Below are 18,445 nucleotides of genomic sequence, written 5' to 3' on the forward strand. Positions count from 1 at the left end.
CTTTCCGGTCTCTCCATATAGTGGTTAAATTATGATATTCCTCTTAGTTTGTTTTCAAGACAAATGGCTGGCTTTAAAGCATTAGTTTTGAGCTCTATGATTACTTAAAAAGAATAACTTCCGAGCTAATTTGTATATACATATTGATTCTAACAACACACGTTTGCACAAGAAGTTGTTGTTGTTGTTGTTGTGGGGTTTAACGCCATTTTTCAACTTACGATAGGCTATGCATGGCGGCCAGTATTAATGGTGGATGAAGAACCCGGGAAAACCCAGGGAAGAACCACCGACCCACGAGAAGCTAATGTCAAGCTTTCTCGCATACCCACATTGGCCGAATCCTAGACTCAAACCTACGCAGACAGAGGTGAGATGGCAGTGATCCGTAACGGAGAGCGCTTTAGACCACTCGGTCACTCTGGGCCCATCTGCACAAGAAGATTGCCACATTAGCAATCTGGTGAGTGACCTCCAACTTTTTAACCACATGATCACTTGGAATCTCATCCAACAAGATGGCATAATTGCCAGGTTTTGCAACAATCTGTAGCTGGAAATAGAAGACAGGCTTTTCTTTTAAAAATTCCAATTAGGAGTCGACTCTGCTAAAATGGACACATGGACGGAGATTGTGACCGCTTTTTTGTCGTATATTTTAAGAGTATATATTTCTCTTGTTCATGTATGCTTTTATTATCATACTGGAGTCTTTAATAATGTCCACACAATTTAACACGCGTACAGTCAACTGCGCAGTATGGAAACACTCCGTGTTTAATAGTCTTCTATATAGAAAACTGCAATTTGTATGCAAAGACTTTCCTTGTTTTACTAGTGACCTCGACCTTTAACCCTAGCATTAACAGCCTTCTTCAAATGTAAGCTATCCACAAAGTTTTAGTCAGTGATGCAGAATCTTACTGCGCAGAAATGATTTCTTCTTTCAGTCCGTTGCCACGTTATTTAACCAAACAGTAATAGGTTTCTTCCTTACGACAAGTGCAAGCCAATCCACAAAGTATGGTAACTCTGGACAACTAGTCATTTTTTAAAAACTATTTTCTCAGTCACCTTGATCTTTAATCTTCTGACCATAAAATAAAAAAGATTGCTTCCTCACACCGAGTCCAAGCCAGCCACAAAGTCTGGCTACGGTCGATGTTGGACAACTAGAGTTAGTATGTGCCAATCAAACTGATAACGGATGGATGGACAACATATATACAATACGCTCCACTTTTAACACATGTATAAAGAATATGACTCATTCTATTTAACCCATTTTATTTTGTCTTCCATTCTGTATTGGTAAAACCAAATTACACTGATACATAGTTGCATATATTCATACTCCTTTCATTGTAACAATACATAAATAAAATTGGCTTCATTTCAATAAAAGAAAATCTATTATTGGTATAAAATGCTGTCAGTGACATCTTAAAATAAATAATGTAGTATCCAGTATAAATAGGATCATCTCATAACAAATTAACAATACAGAGAGGGATGAAGACTAATGTGCAACATCTAATCTACCACACCCAAAACAAATTACTTGCCCAGTCATAAAAAAACAATTTATTCATACATCTGAGAAAACCTTTTTAAAAAAATATTGTGGTCTTCACTGTACAGGATGCAAATTCCAATGTTTATGCCATATGCTAAATCGCTTCAAGTTTCATAGCACTTTCACGGAAATGATCAATTTACTGCATGCAATATTAAGGCCTTGGCAGACTGATTAATAATTGAAATGAATGCTCAATATCAATGCATGACAGTTCAATGTAACATCCAGTAACAATAAAAAATGTATTTTTTAATCATACTGCAGAAGGTTGCATTTCAAAATGAATGTTGATTTGTAAATATAACAATTTCTTTAAATTTACTTCAAAATCAACATGACTGATTACCATTCAAGTGACACTATCTTCAATTACATTTATGTTACCTTCTATTTATTATTACTATCAGATAAATTTTAGCTGCATGATTCGTCATGAACATGTGTTGAAAACTTCATTCTTTATTGTACACACATTTGCATATACTGCACCTTTCATAATTCACACACTGAATATGTCACCGGTTTTCACCACTTCCATTAAGGTGAAATTCTAACATATGATAAAAAAATCACTTGAAATTTTCTCGCTATGTACACCTGGTACAATAATCTAGGTCATTCGAATAACTGCATGTAAACAAAAACACAGAAGTAGGTTGTCTATTTGAACCTTGTGATGGCATCAGATAAGCACAATAAAAAATGTTAAAATGGAATATTAAGTAGGTTTACAACCTATCTAACAGTTGAACAAACCCAGAAACTTTTAAAACTTGATTCTCATCATGTTAAGTGCAATAAATAATAAAATACCACACTGTTTGAAAAATGTTTTAAAATTTAGCATTTCTAAGAATATTTTTGCGAGTCAAGAAAATGAAAAGACTTTATCAATTTCTTTTTGCAGTTACTTTCATATTAACCATCTCTCTGTCTCCACACTGCTGATTTCTACACATAAACAATTTTTTATCACTGGAACTTGGCTTTGTACACAAAAGTTTCCTAGTGAGTTTTATTTAGCTCTACAATTTCAACACCATTATGAATCTCATTAAACTGAACAAAGTCCAGAATTAGATGTAATTGTAGATCTCATCAAATTCATCTCTATGACTGGTAATGTTTCCTGAAAGGTACAACTACATGATGAAAAATGTACATCAACTTTCAAGCAAAATGAAAAAATTAACAGTACTTCAACAAAATCTGTCACATCCTGAATGAATGGCTATATATATATGTGTGTGTGTGTGTGTGTGTCAACTTATTGATGTGTACAAAGTATATCTGAGGTATGAGAGATGGATATACAACTTTCCCAGATTGGCAAGATGCTGTATAAACTCATTAACCCTGATTAACTGCAGTTAATAATACTAGTGGATAAATCTTTAAAAATGTCAGCTGACCTATATCATATTCATAATCTAACATAAACTTTGCTGTGAGAGATGGACAAAACAGTGACTGAAGGTAAATGCCATAAATACAGGGATAGATAAATTATAAGCAGTCATCATAAATCCAAGTAAGAAACAAGACCAACTGCACTGTCAAATCCAAAGTTGAAATGATGCTAACAATCCATGCCTGAAACAGCCATAATATCAAAGCAATGACAGGCAATTAACATTCATTTACAAGAAGCTCAAAGAATATATAATAAAGTCTGTAATAATTGTTACCATTACTTACTAAAGATATATGCAAGGATAATCTAAAATCTAATTTCTGTGGATTAAAGAGGTAATAACCTTTATAAAAAGGAATGAATATTTTTCTCAACAGCAATCTGAGATTTGATTGTTTCTAGTCAAAGACCACTGATTGACTGGGTTGTTACTGAAATAGACAATACTCTGGACATGCTAATGAATCCCTGAGACTTGCAAGTGACTGAATACTAGGACTGCACCATGCACTTGTTGCTGGCATCATTTCTACCTTTCTTATAATATGACAACTGCATTTATAAGATGTCAGGTCATTCAATCTGGGCATGATCAAAAGAAAATATACCAAAATAATCTAAACAGATGCCATAAAAGTAATTTGGAAGAAAAAAAAGCAACAGGTTTACATCATCATGAATATCACATAATTAATTGCACAAAAGTATGACTGATGCAAAAATCACATGTTTTACAAAATAAAGAAGCGAGCGACAGAAAGGGTGGATAGGAGCTGTACACATTTTATTATGTACAAAAAGTTGTGAATATGTTTGAAGACAAAACTTCTGTAGTACAAATGAGTGTTCCATTGAACACCATGTTTGATTTCTGAATGGCATTACAAAACAAAACTTACTACATCTTTCTATCGTAAGTTAAACAAAAAAAGAGACCTAAATATTTTAAAATCTTTATTCCAACATTATGATACATAAATATTCATTCATGGCATACAAAGAATCATCTAACTGGATATGAAAACTCCGAGATAATGGAGTTTTATGACTGTGTTGTAAATCTGTGCTGAAGAAGAAGCAAATACAAGAATAACATAACAAAACAAAAGATAACAGCTCAAAAATGACCCGATATCGTCACCTGGCTTATATTTTAACAGTTCACTACTTACACAGTATTGTAAGAACACAGCTACTGCAAACTATATTCCAAGTTTCATTCTCATGCAGATCTGACCCATTTTACTATAGCATGACAAAAACTTCATTCAGAGCCATAATTAATATGCAGTCTTTTGCATATAATCAAATTCAGCAAAGATCTTGATTAAAACACACTTACCATATCTGAGAGGAAATAGATGAGAAACAGTTTCTAGTTCTATAGAGGTAGCCAAGGCAACATATCTTATTAATATGCTCACATCTCACTTGTTACATTTTCTCTCATATTCAAAATGATCTTCATGACATAAGCTATTTACCAAGTTTTATCAAATTTCTATCAAAAACAAAAGTTTCTCAAGTGGCAAAAAATGACCAATCAGATCTCGAGTGGCAAAAAATGACCAATCAGATCTCGAGTGACAAAAAATGGCTAATCAGATCCAAGATCACCTAAAAATTATACTTATATCATAAAATGTTCAGCATCTTGATGATAAATCAGCCTATTTACCAAGTTTCATTAAAATCTGGTCAGAAAGACAGTTGATCAAATAATAATAATAATAATCCTAGGCAAGATCACCTCTTTAATATGCATAGATCTTCCTCAAACCTATCATGATAAATGGGACAGAATCAGATGTCATAAAATAAGTGTTAGGCCTGTAACAAATGGTTGTATTTCCGAAAAAGTAAATAACACTGAAAGCTAGTGTTCATTTGGACTCAACAACAGAGATAACACTGTTACATATGTAATTCACAAAAAGCAAAATAAATTGTAAACACAAAATTTTTTAAATGTTAAGGACAATCCCATGTTTTCTAATGTCCACTTGTAGAATTCGGTTATTAAATGCCATCATACTGCCCAGCTGATCTATGAGAGTGGATTGTACCAATTGATCTACAGAGAAAGTCTGACTTGTACATTTGAAGTCATGTGGAGCTCTTCAAAACCAAATAATTATTATTCTTCAACAAGTTTAGATGTAATATTCATGTACTAAATGTTATGTTTCAAAGTTGGATAAATTGTATGCCAATCTCACAAGCTTCCAAACATGTTTGACCTTACATGAAACGTACATGTTTACCAAATTCACGGTACAAGTCATAAAAATACTGCAGCAATAGAATTTTCAACAGTTTTTGGAATCTGAAGCTACTGGAAAGATAGGTGACACTGTCTACACCAAGCAGTGTTTGTTTTACATCTATATGCTGTTTGTTTTACATCTATATGCTACCCATTTACAACAGCCTAAAGTAACCAAAAAAGCAAGTTATTTTAAAATGGCTGACAAAATGAAAGTAGGTCTACTTTCTGGCCACAGTTAAAGCTATGTAAACAACCGTTTTATATGCACTATTTGCTGGTAGAATGGAAAATATTATCAATAATATAAACTGGTAAATCATTTCAATTTTGAAAATATTTCACTTTAACTGAATTGAGAAACAGTTTAAGGATTGCGACTGATTTCCAAGAAATTTAGTCTTTCGGGTTCTGTTCCTGCTAGATAGTGATTTCTTGTCATGTCCATTGTTACCTCCTCATTAATTTCAAGTTTAAATAGTTCTTTTTGATACTGGATTGAGAACAGTTTCAAAACAATAATTCTCTCAAAAGATAAAAAGAAGACAGTTGTCACATGAAATAATTACAAGTAAAACATCCTGTTAAGGGCATATTGGATAATTGCAATATAACATGTACCCCACTGTATCCAGTCCATGGAATGATAAAGTGAAAGTGGGTTTGACATCACATTGTACCCAATAAACAAACAAAAAAAAAAATGTAAGAATAACAGAAAATTGAAAGAAATATAAATATGGCTCATCATACATTAATTGTATTACATGATGTAATGACAGTGATTCCAAGAATGGCAATGGGGGAAAAAACCTTTTGTGGATATAATAAAGGACATGAAAACTTAAATTACCCAAATTAAGAATATGAACCCAGTAAAACTGCAAGAAAACGATGTAATAAACTTAGGTCAACTACCTATACCTTTACAAATGCAAGACTATTCATTTAGAGTGTTCTCTAACATATTTAACATTTGGTTAAAAAGTAACAATTTCATCTCCAACCAATTAATGATAACAACTTTCATGTACTGATCTTAATGTTTAATATAGTAAGATTGGTTCTTTGGTGTCTGTTGTCACTCAATCGCATTACCAGCTGCTTATTTTCAATGTTGTTGAGAATACTGTTGGACAAAGATCCTATCTGTTTCTTAAATTATAACTTTACTAACCAAACAAGCTAAAATTTTACACAATACCAATGAGGACTGTCTCCATTTATATGGAAATAAACTGCCCCTCCTCGTGTGTTTCAAAATTAATATTGGGGAACTTAAAATAAATGTAAAAACTTTTGGAAAACCTATATTGAGGTTAAGACTTATTTTATGACACTGAATTCTGTACCATATGCCTATTTACCAAGTTCTATAAAAAAATTAAAAAAAGCAATTATGATCAGGAATAGAGTGACTAAAGTGATGAAAAACTCTGCCAATCAGAAGCAAAATCACTTCATTAATACAGTTAGAGTTCCCCTAAATTGTATCAAAATAGTCTCAAAAGTGGTAACACCTCAGCCAATCATATGCAACATTGCCTCATGAAAATGCATTGCTCCTGCTAATTATTAAATTTATTCATGATCTTGAAAGAAGAAAAAAAAAACACGTTCCAAATATGATCAAACTGGGACAAAATTATTGCATTCAGTGCAGTATCAAGTCCAGCCAATCAGATGCAAGATCCCCTAATTAATTTGCATGGACCTCCCTCACTAAAGAAACTACATGAGCTTGATGACATATGCATATATTTAAAGAAGAAAAACATCAATTCAGAAATACTGCCTCCAGAGTGGTAACAAGCTCAGCCAATCAGATGCAAAATCTCATTAGTATGCACGAATCTCCCTCACAATCAAATCTGTATGAAATCTTTATAAATATAGTTTTCAAGTGTGATATAAAATTTGATCCAATATATGGATTCCAAAGTGGTAACAAGGTAAGCCACATGGTTCTCACCAGTTATCAAACTCATCCAAGATCCTGATAATACAAGTCAACATTTCACATCTGATCACAACCGGATTAAAATTACAGCCTTCAAATTAGAAACAATCTCAGCCAATCAGATGCAAGATAATCTCATTACTTGGATTTTGCTCACGACAGAAATCATCCAAAATGTTAATGATATAAACATAAATACCAAGTCTGACCAAATCTTAAACAGAAACATGCTCTCTTCAGTACAACAGGTTGAGCCAATCAGATGCAATATCACCTCATTAATATTCATGACCTCAAACCATATGGAATTTGTCCCAAGATTCTGATGATACAACTCGAATATGTCAAGTCTGCTCAAAATCAAATCACAAATATTACTCATATTACAAAACATTCAGTATCTTGATGATATATCAGCCTATTTACCAAGTTACATTAAACTCGGATTAGAAAGACAGTTTCTCAAATAATTAATATCCTAAGCAAGATCACCTCTCTAATATCCATAGATTTTCTTCAAACCTATCTTCCTGATACATGGGACAGAATCGGAGGTCAGAAAATAAAGTGTCAGGCATGTAACAAAGGGCAGTATTTCCAATAAAGTCAACAAAGCTGAAAGATGTTGTTCATTTGAACCCAACAACAGAGATAACACTGGTAAATATTTAACTGACCATTAATAAAATAAATATAAATACAAAAAGAATTGTAAATGTTAAGGACAATCCCAAGTTTTCTAATGTCCACTTGGAGGGTGTAGTGATTAAATGCCATCATGATGCCCAGCTGATCTGTGCAAGAGGGGTCAGTAGTAGTCAGTCTACTGAGAAAATGTTAACTATTTACATTTGAAGTTATGCAGAGATCGTCAAAACCAAATAATAAATTATTATTCTTTACAAGTTTAGATGGAATATTCATCTAATATATGTCATGTTTCAAACTTGGAAAAACTGCATGCCAATTTCACAATTTCCAACCATCTTTGACTTCATAAGAAATGATACATGTATAAGTCATAAAACAATGTGCCAATAAAAGTTACAACCATTTCTGGCATCTGAAGGAAAGATTTGCAGCAAGGGGAAAGACAGTTGACATTGTCTACATCAAGCAGTGTTAACTTTATATCTATATGCTATCCACTTACAACAGCTCAAAGTCAGAAAAAGCAATTTTCTTAAACTGGCTGATAAAATGAAACTACACTTACTTTCTGGCCATAGTTACATCTATGTAAATAACAAATGCAATAATTGCTTGCAGGGAATTAAAATATTAATAATTACTATAAATTGGTAGATCAGTTCAATTTAGAAGATATTTCACTTTAAATTTAATCATGAACAGTTCAAGGAACACAACTGATTTCCAAGTAATTTAGTCTTTCAGGTTCTGTTCATTGTGAATATCTTTGTATTTTTTCATGTCCATTATTACCTCCTCATTAGATTTAAAGTTTAAATAACTTTTTTTGATAAAGGACTGAGAATGGTTTCATGACAGTAATTCTTTCAGGATAAAATGATGAGAGTTGCCAAGTAAAATCAACACAAGAAAAAGCATCCTGTTAAGGGCATATTGGATAACTACAATGCGGCATGTAACCCACTGTCTCTCCCGTCCATGGAATAATAAAGTGAATCGGGTTTGACATCACATTGTACCAAAAAAAAAAAAAAATTATAAAATAAGAGAAAATGGAATATGGCTCATCATACATAATGTAATGAGAGTGTTTGATTCCAAGAATGCCAAATGGGGGAGAAAATTTTTTTATGGATATAACAAAAAACATGAAAATTTTAATTACCCAAGTCAGGAATATGAACCCAGTAAAACTGCAAGACAAGTATGTAATAAACTTCTATCAACTACCTATACCTTTACAAATGCAAGACTATTAATTTAGAGTGTCCTCTAACATATTTAACTTTGGCAAAAAAGTCAAAATTTCATCTCCAACCAATTAATGATTACAGTTTTCATATCCGGATCTTAATGTTTAATATAGTAAGATTGGTACATTGGTGTCTCTTGTCACTCAATCACAGTATCAGCTGCTTATTTTCAATGTTGTTGAGAAAACTGTTGGATAAAGATCCTAGTGGTGTCTTAAATTATATATTTCTTCTGAACCAAAAAAGATAAGTTTTAATGAGTATGAATGAGAAACCATCTCCATTCATATGGAAATAAACTGCCCCTCCTCACATGTTTCAAAATTAATATTGGGGAACTTAAATGTAAAAACTTTTGGAAAACCTTGATTGAGGTTAAGACTTATTTTATGACACTGAATTTGGTACCATATGACTATTTACCAAGTTCTATAAAAAAATAAAAAAAAGCAATTATGATCAGGAATAGAGTGACTAAAGTGATGAAAAACTCTGCCAATCAGAAGCAAAATCATTTCATTAATACAGTTAGAGTTCCCCTAAATTGTATCAAAATAGTCTTAAAAGTGGTAACAGCATCAGCCAATCATATGCAACATTACCTCATGAAAATGCATTGCTCCTGCTAATTATTAAATTTATTCATGATCTTGAAAGAAGAAAAAAAAGCCAGGTTCCAACTTCAATCATACTTGGACAGAATTATTGCATCGAGTGTAGTATCAAGTCCAGCCAATCAGATGCAAGATCCCCCTAACTAATATGCATGAAACTCTCTCATTACAGAAATTCTACAAGAGCTTGATGACATGAGCATCTATTTCAAGATTAAAATGGGATCAGAAATATGGCCTCTAGCATGGTAAAAAGGTAAGCCAATCAGATGCAAGATCACCATAATCATATACTGGGTTCTCACCAGTTATCAAACTCGTCCAAGATCTTCATGATACAAGTCCACATTTCAAGTCTGATCATAACTTGATCATAAATAAAGCCTCCAGACTGGTAACAATCTCAGCCAATCAGATGCAAGATAACCTCATTAATAAACTTGGCTCTTGCTCATGACAGAAATCATCCATAATGTTAATGATATAAGCATAAATACCAAGCCTGACCAAATCTTAAACAGAAACATAGTCTCTGCAGTACAACAGGCTGAGCCAATCAGATATAATATCACCTCATTAATATTCATGGTCTCAAACCATATGGAATTTGTCCCAAGATTCTGATGATACAAATCAAGTATGTGAAGTCTGCTCAAAATCAAATCACAAATATTACTCATATTACAAAACATTCAGTATCTTGATGATATATCAGCCTATTTACCAAGTTACATTAAAATCTGGTCAGAAACATAGTTTCTCAAATATTGTTAATCATAAGCAAGATCGCCTCTTTAATATAAACAGATCTTCCTCAAAACTATCTTCATGATACATGGGAAAAAATCTAATGTCATAAAATAAGTGTTAGGCCTTTAAGAATCTGCAGTATTTCCGAAAAAGTAAAACAAAAGAACCGAAAGCTGGTGTTCACTTGGACTCAAGAACAGAGATAACACTGGTAGATATTTAATTTACTATCAATAAAATAAATATAAATACAAAAAGAATTGTAAATGTTAAGGACAATCTCAAGTTTTTTAATGTCCATTGGAGGGTGTAGTGATTAAATGCCATCATGATGCCCAGCTGATCTGTGCAAGAGTGGTCAGTAGTATACAGTCTACTGAGAAAATGTAACTATTTACATTTGAAGTCATGCAGAGATCTTCAAAACCAAATAATAAATTATTATTCTTTACAAGTTTAGATGTAATATACATGTCCTAATTGTTATGTTTCAAAGTTGGAAAAAATTGTATGCCAATCTCACAATTTTCAACCATGCTTCTCCTTACATGAAAAGTGCATGTTTACCAAATTTTCAACAGCTTTTTGAAATTGTAGGAAAGATTTGCAGCAACTGGAAAGATAGCTGACATTGTCTACATCAATGAGTGTTTGCTTTACATCTATATGCTACCCATTCACAACAGCCTGAAGTCAGAAAAAGAGAATTTACTTAAGTGGCAGACAAAATAGAAATATGCTTATTTTCTGGCAATGGTTTTATCTCAAACATTATATATAGAATATTTGCTTGTAACTGCAATGTGACATGTACCCTACTGTCTCCTGTCCATGGAATGATAAGGTGAATGTTGGTCTGACAACACATTGTACCCAACAAACAAACCCTCCACCAAAAAATTAAAGAATAACAGTGGAAAAATATGACTCAACATACATTATTAAATGATGTAATGAGCGTTTGATTCCAAGAAAGCCAAACCCTTTCACGGATATAACAAAAGACATGACAATTTACAATAACCAAATTAAGGATATGAACCCAATAAAACTGTAAAACAAGGATGTAAAAACTTGTCAACTACCTAAATCTTGCCAGTACAGGACTAATCACTTGGAGATTCTCCTAACGTATTTAATAACATTTGGTGAAAAACCAAAACTGTCACCTCCAACCAATTAATTTTCACAAAATGATCTTAATGTTTAATACAGTAACTAAGAATGGTGGTTTGATGTCTCTTGCCACACAATCACATTTTCAGTGTTGTTGAGAATATTATCAACAAAGATCTCATTTGTGTCTTAAATTATATTTTTCTGAACCAAAACATCTACTTAAATATAAAATTTTTGCAAAAAACTAGTCTAAGATTATGACTTATTTTATGACACTGAATTCTGTACCATATGTCTATTGAACAAATTTATTAAAATAAAAAAAAATGAGAAATATAGTCCACAAAGTGCTGACAAACCCAGCCAATCAGAAGCAAAATCACCTCATTAATATGTGTAGACTTCCCCAAAATTGTATCAGAAATAATCTTAAGAGTGGTAACCACCTCAGCCAATCATATGCAACATTACCTCATGTACATGAGCGGATCAGGCTCACTATTAAATTTATTCATGATTTTGAAGATAAAAACCCAGATTCCAAGTTTTGATTAAAACTGCACAGAATTAAAGCATATGGTGTAATGTCAAGCCCAGCCAATCAGATGCCAGACCCCCTAATATGTATGGCTCTCCATCATTACAGAAACTGTACACAAGCTTGATGATTTGAGCATCTATTTCAAGATAAACATCGGTTCAGAAATACTGCCTCCAGAGTGGTAACAAGCTCAGCCAATCAGATGCAAAATCTCATTAGCATGCATGGATCTCCCTCATGATCAAATCTGTATGAACTCTTACAGATATAACTACATATTCCAGGTTTGATAAAAAAATTGGATCAGAAATATGGCCTCCAGAGTGGTAACAAAATAAGCCAATCAGATGCAAGATCATCTCAAAAATCTGTATAGTTCTCACCAGTTATCAAACTGATCCAAATTCTTGTTGACATAAGCCCTCATTTAAAAAATGATCACAACTGGATCATAAATAAAGCCTCCAGACTGGTAACAATCTCAGCCAATCAGATGCAAGATAACCTCATTAATATGTTTGGATCTTGCTCATGGTAAAAACCATCCAAAATGTTAATGATACAATTATATTAAATACCAAAACTGGATCAGAAACATCTTCAGAATAACAAGTTGAGCCAATCAGATGCAATATCACCTCTTTAATATTTATGGTTCTCAAACTGTATCAGAATTGTCCAAGATACCACTACATATGCCAAGTTACATCACAATCATAACACAAATACGGACACCAAAATTGTAATAAGTAACTGATGATGGATGCACAATGGATGCTGCTTGACAGATGCAAGGCCATGTCATAAACACACTTGGCCTTTCAGTCTGACGAGCTAAATAAATTACAAATATACAGTCATTTCAACTAAATAGAGTTCATGTGGAAGTTGAGCATTGATCAAACGGTGAACATGTGTGAGTGAATGAGTAAAAGAAAATTAACATTAATGCCTGTACGAATTTTTGCTGCTTTGGTGAAGGTGCTCAAAGTTAAAAGGGCTGCTATAGATATGGTCGCCATATATTTGGTTACTGTACTGATGGCTGCTGCTGCTTCTGTTTTTCCCAGATGTGAGGAAACTGTCAAACTGAAAGGAATTAATATTATTTTACTTATTTGTTTATCATTTAATAAGTAAACAAGGTAGGAATGTACTAAGCCAAAAAATAAATACAAATGTGTTGAATAGTTAAGGGAATGAAGAGATAAAGATGAGTTTTAGTTCATTATTTCATTAAAAAATGACAACATGAAACACTAAGTGTATGGTGTGACATTCTAATTATTCAATATTTTCACTTTACTTGTCCTCTTTCCATCTGTTTCATTAATGGTATAAACAATTCAACTATTATCTGCATACTATAAAAAATATTGGTCTCCCTTCTTCAAAATCCTTACTTTTACCAGAACTTATTATATTTTTCTTTATTTAGTAAGTTTAATCAATAAAATAAAATGAACTGCTCTTACTTGAGTTTTTCCTCTGTTTCTATCATCTTGCACTTTTTGAAATGCATTAAAGTCATTGTTTATAGGTTCTAAGTGATGGTTTTTCACTTTCTTGGTCTAAAAGAAAAGGAAAATACAAAAGACATAAATCAAGAAATTGTATTTTATCACACACAATAACAACAATATATATGAAGTGCACAGAATGGCAAAATGATTAGAAACTGAATATAAGAATTAGATGTTCCAGTTTCCAACATTAACACAGGCTATTTAACTTTTAGGTGACCTTATGAAGTAAACAGCATATACCTAAAATAAACATGCTATGAACCACTCTAAATTGTTCATGTTTTAGCCTCAGAATTAAAATATTTTAAAATAAAGTGAAACATGTCTTTAAGGACCAGTGCTATTAGAAGATTGGGTTTCTAATCTTTTAATACATCTTTTGTTTTCTTTCTTGATATTTATGTCAGTAAATTATTTTTTTTTTCTGATTGAAATGCATTTGTTTTCAGAACATTTTGGAGTTTACAACAAACTCATGCACTTTTAAGATAATAACCAAAATTCAAATATTTAGCAAGATTATGTGAACCTTGAACACAGAGGTCTTTAATTACAACAAGAAATAATATAGACCGCTAAGCCTTTACTATGGTGTGGCACATGATTCCAAAACCCAATATGAACGATCACATGTACAAAATGTCAATCTGATCACCGTTTCTAAAAGATGAAGTATTCCACAAAATAAATAAACTCATGAACTTAAATAATAGTAAAACTGTCATGATGCAAAACTTTATTACTGAAACATAAAATTTAGGACTGTATAACTCTTTGGTATAGTCTGTTTGTACCCTTCTACTGATTTCAATAATGGTAATCTTTAATGTGATAAAATGTGCACATAACTTAGTCAATTCATTCACTGATTTATAATTTCTAACCTGAATGTGAAAAGAGTGGCCTTAACACTAGCATTCTCTGTGCCTTTCATGCTTAACGGAATTTCCATCCTAACACAGTGCCATGTTGCATACACTATGAGCAAGTTTACTTCTTCAGACAACATTATGATATAGTTCATCCTATTTGGTAACTGATGTATAATTCTGTAAATTACCATAATGTTGAGAGTTTAGAGTTATATCCTTTGCACATATGTAAATAAAATTTATACCCCTTGTTAAATCCATGAGAAAAGCAAATTTGTGATTGTCATTCTTTTCCTTTGAATGATTTGACAGTGAAAATATTGGAAACAGATAACAAAGTGTCTGTGATTTAGATTTTTAATGTAGCTTTAACAATTTTTCAGTCATATCGCTATGATGTATACAGTGTGACAGTTATATTGATGCCTAGCACTGGGGCATCATGCCGCATGATGTCCCTCCAACCTAGTCACATTATCCTGACACTAGGCCAACCAGTCCTAACACTAACCTCCTAATACTGAGTGCTAAGTGAGGCAGCTGTTTGTACAATTTTTGTAAAAGTCTTTGGCATGACTTGGCCAGGGTTCAAACCCACGACCTCCCGCATCCGAGGCAGACATTCTAACCACTAGGCCAACAGAGAAGTCCCAGACAACAAAGTATTTTCCTTCTAAGTAGACACACATGTGAAGTTGTGCATATACCACTCCACTGAAAATGGTCCAGGAACTGGAAATGACTGGCAAACAGGTTGTCTTACACACTGAAAATTTTCATTTGGAATGAAATGCGCAAAGGATAATAGTGTTAGGGTCGCAACTGGGCATAATCAGGTTTGAAATTATAAATCAATAAATAAAATAATTTCTGTGACTCTTTTATCTAATTTGTGCTTTTCATCTTTCAAATCAGTAGGGGGGTACAAACAAACAGGGAGGTATATTCAGACTATAGTGATGAGTAGTAATTCTTAAGATAAGTATGATTACTGTGATAAATACATAAACCAACATTCAAAATGTGAATTATTATTCATGCAGGTCTCCTTACCTTGCCCTTGTCATATTCAGCATCATAATCATCATCCATCCAGTGTTTTCTCTTTAATTTCTGCCTTTCACTCTCCACCTCTTTGTCTAGATTACTTGGACCACCTTCCCATGACATCACTGATAAAAAAAGGTAAAGAATCATAAATTAGAGAAACAGTCATAATATGTGCTATTGACTGGATTACATGAAAACTGGAGAAGATGATGTATCAAGGTTCAAAGGCATGATAGCTATATGGTGCTGATTAAAGGTAAGTTCTAAAATAACAAGATTTCACACAAAAATAATAGGTGTTGTACACCTTTGGTTATTCAATAAAATACTTTTCTACAAAAGACATGATTACTATGATGCATCAAAGGTGATAATTATCAAACAATTGGTCGTTCATTATTTATCAATTTGAAGTCTGACCACTTTTAAAAAATGCTCACTTAAAATGTTATTGATTACAGACATCTGATCTGTGCTGAGAAAACCCGATATACCACCATCAGATCCTAATGAGAAGCATGCACTTATTTCTAATTGACAAATGTGTTTATACAAATACTTCACAGCAAAGACCTAAATGCACAACTTGACTGGACAAAGTTAACACTTATTCCCCTTCCACATTTATGTCGGTGCATAAAAAAACACAATGATTTTGTACCACAATTGTTTAACTAACCTGAGGACCCAAATCCCTGAGATGACATTTTCTGCAGCTCTGCAACCACTCCATTTGATCTGAGTCCATCCCATGTGGGCATCCTGCTCTCACAGCTTTTAGATTCTGAAGGCCTCTTAAAGCCACTGTGTGAATGCTGGTCCCACCTCTGTGCTGGGATATCTGAACAAACAAGCAAATTAAGTGAATATTTGTCCCTTACCTACTGTGGTTAAATCGCCAAAAGTATACAGTGATGAAATCTCATCTTGTGACAGCTTTTGAGTTAACTAGGCTGACATGAAAGTTTCAAGACTCTATCTAAAAGCATTGAAAAGAACAATAAACTGACCAGAGACTTTGACCCTGAAGATAAAACCTTGTCTGTGACACATAAAATACTGTTAAAAAAACATATCCATACCATGGCCCATCACTGAACCCGGACAACTTTTAACATTTAAAGTAGAACCAAAAACATCTTCTAGTAGAAACTGACAATACCAAATTATCACAAACTAGGGACCCGATGGGAAAATGTTCCTGAAATCTGAACTACTAGCACATAACAATGACCCTAAAGATGGAATCCCCAACGAGGTACACAACAAATATACATCTCTCCCTTGATAACTCACACACAACAGGGTCCACAAACATAGACCACACTATAAGTGTGCGGGCACAAGTTATCGAAGGACCTCCAAAAATCGAATCCACCTATACATCAAGAAAACCTGGGGGGGGCTGTATAATGACTGAATCCTTCTTTTACAATCACGTCAATAACTGTTACTAACGAGCTTTCTCAAATGAAGTTGTTCATTACTCTATAAATAACATTTATTTTCAAAATTTCCAAAGATAGTTACAACCAGTTTCAACAACCATCATGTGAACGCAAAAATGTGTATTACAACAGTGCTTTTTGTTTTGTTTATTAGTCTGGTTCTCAGAGTGGTAATAAATAGTATACAAGCAAGTTGGGAGTCAAAGTAGCTGGAAACTAGAGTATCTGTTGATATACCACCAAATAAAATTCCTTTTCTTTTCCAAAAACTACATTTATTTCATGAGACAATCACATATGTCGAAACTCAATTTTTGTATTGTTCAATTAGTACAATATTGATGTTGTAATTTCATTGAAAGTAATAGTGGAACTTATCATCCTTGGGGATATCTGTAAGTGCCAGTTCAGAAATTCTCAGAAAATCTCTTGCCCACAATGGTCAGTATCTGTGAAACCAAGCTCTTTATTTTACGAAGCACTCGTTTCACTTGGCTGCCTTGCTATCTTTGATCACAGTTATGAAAGAGTCGGTTAATTTAAGATAGTTTATGTTACATACACAATAAAATTTATAACAGTGTTCGATTTATCAACTGAAGCGAATTCACCGGACATACGACAGAGGCCACTAGATTTTAAGTATGTAGGATTTGCGTGCCTTTTAACTTTGTTTATTTTATGTAGGATTTGCATGCCTTTTAACTTTGTTTTTTTTTTTATATATATTCCACCTCCTTTATTTGATTCAAAACACATAATTAACATCACAGGGCCTAATACAAAGGAGGCAAACTGTTAATTCACTGCAACAATACAACAAATAAAGTACTTCCACAGGTCAGTTATCAAAACACAGTTGGCACTTAATAAGGTTCTCAGAGAAACGCTTGCAGACATAGCTGTTAGAGTACATTGACACATTTTACGTTTAAATACATATTGCATTATGATTATTACACTTAAGTGAAACTAAAAGATAGAATTAAAACACAAATCTCACATAATAAAAATTATTTAATCAGCATTTAAATATTTATGTACGGCCTACACTAGGTGTAAATGACATTTTCACTGATCGAAATTTCCTTGAATATCTTTAATTACAGTGTACTAAAAATGTTGTTTGGAAAGAAAATGTAACCAATTATGTGACTTATTAAAAGTTGATAATTTCAAAATGTTAATTAAAGTTTCCAGGTCATATCTACCGTTTTCAACCATAATATAAGAGGTATAGCAACATTTATGTTACCAATTTTGATTGCAATTCTTTTCAAGTTCAGGAAATAGGGATACATTTTTGGGAGTATTTTCTTGTGGTAAAAAAATGGGATCCATGCCTGACCCCACATTTTAAGGTGGTTCGCAGGTTATCACGGCAAGAGTTGTTGAGGGAGTG

At 32.9% G+C, this 18,445-nt stretch overlaps 1 protein-coding gene across 1 annotated transcript in view; it reads right to left on the reverse strand.

Annotated features, from left to right (window-relative positions):
- Nucleotides 1-1,270: 1,270 nt before the first annotated feature.
- LOC149803395 (uncharacterized) overlaps nucleotides 1,271-18,445 on the reverse strand; it is a 32,895-nt gene continuing 15,720 nt past the window's right edge. Inside the window, exons 14-17 of the mRNA XM_089953099.1 lie at nucleotides 16,275-16,436; nucleotides 15,599-15,717; nucleotides 13,623-13,718; nucleotides 1,271-13,236 (exon numbers count right to left, since the gene is read on the reverse strand). Of these exons, the coding sequence (XP_089809225.1) occupies nucleotides 13,093-13,236; nucleotides 13,623-13,718; nucleotides 15,599-15,717; nucleotides 16,275-16,436 (521 nt within the window). The 3' untranslated portion in view covers nucleotides 1,271-13,092. The remainder of the gene's footprint in view (nucleotides 13,237-13,622; nucleotides 13,719-15,598; nucleotides 15,718-16,274; nucleotides 16,437-18,445) is intronic.

The sequence above is a fragment of the Sinohyriopsis cumingii genome, chromosome 3 (genome assembly GCF_028554795.1).
Source record: "Sinohyriopsis cumingii isolate HCF-2022 chromosome 3, ASM2855479v2, whole genome shotgun sequence".
In the NCBI taxonomy this organism is placed as follows: domain Eukaryota; kingdom Metazoa; phylum Mollusca; class Bivalvia; order Unionida; family Unionidae; genus Sinohyriopsis; species Sinohyriopsis cumingii.